Below are 7172 nucleotides of genomic sequence, written 5' to 3' on the forward strand. Positions count from 1 at the left end.
CATCCTGGGTTATTGCTGAACTCGTATTTTACGTTTTTCAAGCCAATTTCATGCCCATATTGACTTGATAGGGCTGTGGTTTAGACGCATATCAAGGAGTGGCAAAATTGCAAACATGATAAGTGCATTTTAGAAGATGAATATACGAGCACCTTTCAGATTCGATTAAGGATGTATGAAAAGCTTAGAAAAAATAAATTCTTCAGAATGGCATTTATTGAGTGAGACCACCTGTCTCTAATTGGATTGGAAAACTTTGGTACACTAGCTTTGATATTGGATATGACAATAATAAGTAGAAGACAATTCGAATAGTAGAAAGCTATGAAAGCATAACAAGATTCTGAAAAATTAATTTTTCAACTTCAAATTTGATCACAAAACTTCTTTTCCATTTTTACCTTTCAATAGCTTCCAAAATCTGATGTTCACAATTAGAAAGACAATATCTTGGACAGTTTTTCTTTGATTTAAATGTCTGTCATTTTGATTTCAATTAAGAATGACTCAATGTATAAAAACATAAAGGTACTTATTGTCACTCAATTTTGCTCTTGGTGTGGCTTTTCCTCCTTCAATTCATGATAATTGATAAGCACTCCCTTTAAGCGCATGCCACTCGTATAACATAAAATGAGTACTTAAACCCTGTCTTAAAGCAAACTGCCCCAGTATAAATAACCCGATTGATAGAACAACTCCCAACAATCGCTTCAATCTCTCAGATTATCATGTCGATTATCAAGGACAACCTTCTGTATCCAAGCAAGGCGAGGTATGGACGATTATCTGAAAACCAGCCAAGACATTTCTTTTGTTGAGGCTTACTTGGCAGCCATCAACCAACAAGTCAAAGAGAAAGGTGATCGGCCGTTTGTCGTAAATGCCGGCATGGCTTTGGCAGAGGCAGGCATCCCAACCTCAGACAAGAGCTTAGGCCCCAAACAAATCAATCTAGGAGATATTGACCCCCTGTCCCGGCGATTTGCTTCCATCCTCTACCAACATGGCCTTCGTCGAGGCGATTATTGCCAGATTGTATGGCCCAACACATCCTTGTTCCAAATAGCCGTCTTGGGGATATGGCTTTGTGAAGCCATCCCATCCTTGTGTGACTACACGTTTCGGGCCAAGGGTCTGGCTCTCCAGATGCAGGATGCAAACCCCAAAGTCATCTTGGCCACCCAATACAATTTGGACACAGTTGAGGAGTCCTTGAAGATCTGGAACAAGTCCACGAATGAGGTCCCGATCATTGTGTTGGGAAAAAATGATCCAAAGCTCGACAAGTACCCCAACTTTGAGGGAATGGTTAACGACAAAAAGATGCGGCCACCAGTTCCAAGGCAAGGTCCATTTTTGAGAGACAATGTGGCTGCTTTGTTCTGGTCATCAGGGACGACTGGCAATCCCAAGGGAATCCAACAAACCTACAACCTGTTTCTTCACCACATGATGCCCAGCAAATTTATCACAGGGATAGTTATCCAAAGCACTTTATTCTTTCATATCGGTGGATTCGTCACGCCTCTTCACTCAGTTTTTCACCACACTGATTACTTCTTCAATGGTGAAGACATCGCTCCTGACTGTCTCAATATTCTGCGTGCAGTGGACAAGTTCAAACCGGAGTTTTTGGTCATAGGAACACATCATTGCAACCAGATGATCGCCCTTAGGCCAGATGTCATTGCGAATCTGGACCTCAAGTCGATCAAGGTGGTGGCTCCCTTGGGTTCCACTGTTCACTCTGAAATGATCCGCGACGTCAAGATCTTGTTCCCCAATTGTGTGGGTTGTCTCAACCTTTACAATATGAGCGAATTAGGACCAATGGTGGCATTCAACATGTCACCTCGGGCTTTGGGAGGAATTGGCACCGGGAACATTGTCAAGATTGCAGATCCTGATACGGGAGAGGCCTTGGGACCCCACCAAGTGGGCGAGATCCAAGTCAAGCCCATTTTCCATATGAAAGGCTACTTGAACCGACCCAAGGAGACGGCGGAATTTTTCGGTGCAGATGGCTTCTGCCGGACTGGAGACAACGGGCATTACGATGAAGAAGGGTATCTGTATTACGACAATCGTCTGAAGGATCTCATGAAGCCCGACAACAAGCACGTGTATCCAATGCAGATCGAAGATGTTATGCAAAGGCATCCAGAGGTTTTGGAAGCGTGTGCCTTTGGCCGACCCCATCCGACGGCCGTGGAAATGGTGACGGCTGCTGTGGTCCTTGTTTCCGGGTCAAAATTGACTGAACAGGATATCAAGGATATGGTGGCCAATGAATTGGAAAGCTACAAGCATTTACATGGAGGAGTGGTTTTTGTCAAGGATGGCCTCCCTAAGAATGAGCAAGGGAAGTTTTTGCGCAAAGAAATGATAAAATTTGTTCCGAATGCAAAGGTTTAGAAATAGTCCTCCGTGCAAAGTGATTAAAACCTGGTCATACTAGAGATTGATTTTTTGTTTGAACTTCCTATTAGAATATGTCAATATTTGTTCAATCTAAAGGGCGCGTTCATTAGATTATTATTGCTTACTCGGCATGCAACAAGCTAAATTGCCAAATTTAATACATCAAAAGGACTTTGCGTGGTAACATACAGTATGAGAAAAAGCAGTATTCGTTTAAACCTTATGCATCGAATCCTCAACATTTGTGCTTATGTATTTTCGAATGAAGAAAAGGTGAACATACCGTATACATGGAAATGTTGTTTTTGAACCGCTATTAGAGGCATGGAAGTGTTTTGCGATTGGGTTTCTGAAAAGATCAATCAAAATTTAGGAGCATATGTTCAGAAGTTCATAAATGGTGTCATCATTACATATGTTGAAACGCTGTTAAGACAATATTCGGGCTGTCTAAATAATACAAATAAAATTGATCTGTAAAAACGCAGAAAACGCAACAAAAAGGGCAAAATATGCAGCTATTTCTAGCTCTATTTACTCTGCTTATAAGAGCCAGTAGCAAGAAGACATGTTGAGCTAAAATTTAGGAGCAAGTGAAAAAGGGCGCACAAACTGTTTGTATAAGAACTCTATTCTACTGGATAACTATAACATGCCTTTCTCTTCACTGAAAGTGCGTCACGAAGGCAAAGCCGAAACGACTAAAGCATGTTAGGTTGATAAAAAAAACACTTAAAAGTGTAGGTGTTTAAACAAATGCAGCTTCACAAGCAGCATACCATAGGAGCAAAAGTTTTTTTTTTTTTGGTTTGGTTTTTCACGGGCTTTTCTAACCGCTACAGGGAATGTAATCCCCAGTACTATAAAAATGAAAGGTTATAATTCGTCTATTTATTACCTTTCAATTTTTATATGATATTTGGTCTACCAACGAATTTGAGTTGGCAGACCGAGCTAATCCTTGAATGTAGGGTTGATCTGGAATGCTATCTAAAAATTTGTCCAAGTCTGACTTGAAAGATGCTACCGGATCAACAAGCCTACATATTCCTTACGAATATTAGAGGGAAGCACATCAAACAATGAAGGAGCCCGAGAAAGAAGAGATGTGGACTTCATTGTTCGAACTAGCCTGGATTCTCGAAGACTTGAAGGTGCTCTCAAAACGCACATTAAGCCTCTACGGTCACTAGAATTGACCCTAAACCCTGGGTTGGGACAAAGCTCATGGATACTTTTGAAAACGTACAATATCAGATACCTTTCGTACCTTCTCTGAACACTGTACAGTCCCAACTTTTTTAGTCTCTCCCAATATGAGAGCTCTCTCAATCCTGTGATGTTCCTAGTGAAAACATCTTTGGACTTGCTCGACCTTTTGCAAACCTGCTGAACTCATTGGAGCCCAAATGGGTGAGGCGTATTCAAGATGTGGCTGGACAATCGACTTGTACAGAGTTAGCATCGTGATGCTATCTCTGGACTTAAACGTGCGATATATCCAACCACACATTTGAAAAGCCTTACCCACCTTCAGCTGGATATGCTCATCGAACTTTCCATTATTTTGGAGGACTACACCTAGATCTTTCATAGATGAGACCTGCTCAATATCTTTACCTCCATCATCTACGAGTGGAGTATTTAAAGGAGTTGACCCAAATGTCATTGAGCGGAATTTCATTCCGTTCAGGGCCATATTATCTCAGTTACCCAAGAGTAGATTCGATTTAAGTCCTTTGCAAGCTACTGGAATCTTGGCCATTCCCCACCAGAAACTAACTTTGTATCGTCAGCATAAGAAGAGAGACTGGCAGTGATACTAAGCTTTTGAAGCGGGGCAACGAATATTATAAACAAGAGGGGCCCTAAGATCGAACCCTGGGGAACACCTGACTTGACATCATGTATGTCACTAAGGGATCCCTCAACCTTAACCAATTGCTTCCTACCAGAAATGAAACTTTTTAACCAATTGAGAACCCTGCCTTGGATCCCAATTTCATGGAGCCTGTTAACTAAAAGCCCATGATCTACCTTGTCAAAGGCCTTGGCAAAGTCGAGATAAACTACATCAACTGATTCTTGACTCTCTAGTCCCTCAATAACCCGCTCAATATGTTCAATCAGTTGGGTAACCGTGCTAAAATGTGCTCGGAACCCATGCTGGCTAGGAGGAAGGACTTCATGAATATCAAGAAATTCAACAAGTTTGAACTTCATGATCTTCTCAAACACCTTTGCAATATTCAAAGTGAGAGAAATCGGCCTGTCATTACTGGGGGAGCGACTTATCTCCCCCTTTAAGAATTGGAACAAACATGAGCTAATTTAGTGAAGAATGAAACTTGCCCTGGTCCAAGATGCAACGCATCAAGTACGAGAAAACAGGAGCGAGAACCAGTGAGCATCTCATCAGAAACTGAGATGTCACACCATCAGGACTAGGAGAGCTGGAAAGCCTCAAGTCCCTTATGGCCTCTAAAGCATCTTGATCTGTGACTAACAGATCATCTAAACGCTCAACTTGACTAACCTTGTCAATCTCAACAGACTCATCTTCAAGGCAATGAGCTGTTGCTTCCGAACTCAGTGGGGTTGAAAACACATTGGAGAACTGATCTCCAAGCATGTTAGCCATAGTCTCTACATTGCTAATGGCTTCCCCATCAACCTCAAAAGGCCCAACAGAGTGTTTCATTTTTCTCTTAGAGTTCGCATAAGAGAAAAATGCCTTCGGATTCGACCTGACCTCCTGAACCACCTTACTCTCAGTTTGTAACTGGTCATATTCGATGGAGGCCTTAATCTTACCCTGAACTACGTCCAACTTTTTTTGGAGACTAGCCACAATTACTGGATTCGAAGTGCTCTTCAGTCTTTTTGCTAGTTTGCAACTCTTTTTGAACAAAGTCTTCCTATATTTTGGAATTTTTGTCCGTGTACCACCTTTCGGAACACATTCAGAGATTGCTAAACTGGAGCAAACTTCCTTAAAAACTGAAACTAACTTATCAGTAAATTTTAACTTATTCAGTAAATTTTTCATTCGCTCGATACTTTGGCAATGTATTGTAGAAAAAAAAATTGGAGCACTTTATTTTTGAAAGCTTAAGGGACATAATCTTGAATGCTTGTGGTGTCCAAAAAGCAGGATAATCAGGCCATTGAGGAAAAATACCTAATGACATGCATATGAATGTCAAGAAAAAAAGGAGGAGATTTGTAACACATTTTAGCAGTATCTCTATATTTTCAAGGAAAGGGGGTAAAAGCAATGGACAAAGTCTAGTATTTGAACGACAAGGTTGAAAAATGTAAAAGACATAAGATAGTGCAAATAATGCAAAAATAATTTGCATTTTTTGGACAGCCCTGGATATTATCCAACAATTCAAATCGCATTTATACTCTTGTTACGACAAGCGTCACATGTCATTAAGTTGCCCTTTGAAATAACTCGACATGATGAGGATCAAAAGCCCTTCCCAACCCCTTCTTTCAAATGTCATATGGACGAAAGATAATTCAGGTGTCAATACGATAATCATGTTTTATGGCGATAGTATGAAGATCATTTGTACACTAATGTGAGGATTTCTGTTTTGATAAAAGAGCTCTCAGAGGCAAGCGCAGAGGAACTATATTTTGTCATTTCTATATATGATCGAAATGATGTGATTTTGTCACCAAAGCAAGAGACAGAATGGAGGAGGGTATGAAGTGAAATATATTTTCAATACCATTGCCCATTCTGAGTGAGATAACAATTGAAAAAAAAAACCTTTTTTGTCAAGCCTATAAATATTGTGCTATGTTGAAGCTGAATAAAGGGAATTTTCTGGGTCGCGAAAAATAATCACACATCAAAAGTAAGTTTTACAGCTGTAAATGTCTCAACAGAGATTTTTCAATCTTCTCACAACATTAAAAAATGAGCACCCCTAGCAAAACTTCAGAAAATTTTGGGCAACATACCAAACCCAATGGCAAAGCACATTATGAAGGCACACTTAGTACTTTTTGCAAACGGATGTAAATTGATTCCTTTTGGAAATATTACCTAAAGCCGGCCGGAACGAATATCTGCGTAAGTGGGTTCAGTAAATTTATCAATTACAAACTCCCAACAATTAATTGAATAGGAATAGCACAAGGTGTCAAACCTGTATCAAATGTGCCTTTCGTTTGAATATCTTTGACACTTTTCTCAAGCATTAAAAACAAAAAAAAATAAGGTAATTTCCTTTACCAAATTTGCCCCTTTTTCCATTCACTAACCCACTTTCATTTGAAAGGCAACCCTTTACGATTGGTTAGGTGCATTCTTTGCCGCACAAAACCACTCTCTTTAAATTAGAATAAATATGTTGTTGAGTAAATGGAAATTGTTAAATCACACCCTTGACACTGTAGTGTAACAATTATTCATGCTAAAAGAATCGTGATCTGTTTAATACACCAATCAAAACTAAGTGTTTTTGCCTCCGTCTTTTTGGGGTTGGATGGCAATTATAGTAATCCAATTCAAAAATGTCCAGGGGACCCCATTCACTGAATATTTGCTACATAACATTCAAACCTTCTTGATAGAAACAGAGGCCAAACTCCATGAGCAATCCTTGGTATGAACATGAAACCACCGTAGCGCGTGGCGCACCAAAATGGTACAAAACCAAAACCAAAAAAAAAAGAATAAACCAAACAACGCGAGAAAAGGCAAGGAGTCATGAATTTTGTAGCTTTGA

General features: G+C 40.0%; 1 protein-coding gene across 1 annotated transcript; it reads left to right on the forward strand.

Moving 5' to 3' along the window:
• Positions 1-659: 659 nt before the first annotated feature.
• LOC131881846 (uncharacterized) lies at positions 660-2607 on the forward strand. The gene has a single exon (XM_059228825.1). The coding sequence runs from the start codon at positions 778-780 to the stop codon at positions 2416-2418; it is 1641 nt and encodes a 546-aa protein (XP_059084808.1). The 5' UTR covers positions 660-777; the 3' UTR covers positions 2419-2607.
• The last annotated feature ends 4565 nt before the right edge of the window (positions 2608-7172 follow it).

Source organism: Tigriopus californicus, chromosome 6 (genome assembly GCF_007210705.1).
Source record: "Tigriopus californicus strain San Diego chromosome 6, Tcal_SD_v2.1, whole genome shotgun sequence".
Taxonomy (NCBI): domain Eukaryota; kingdom Metazoa; phylum Arthropoda; class Copepoda; order Harpacticoida; family Harpacticidae; genus Tigriopus; species Tigriopus californicus.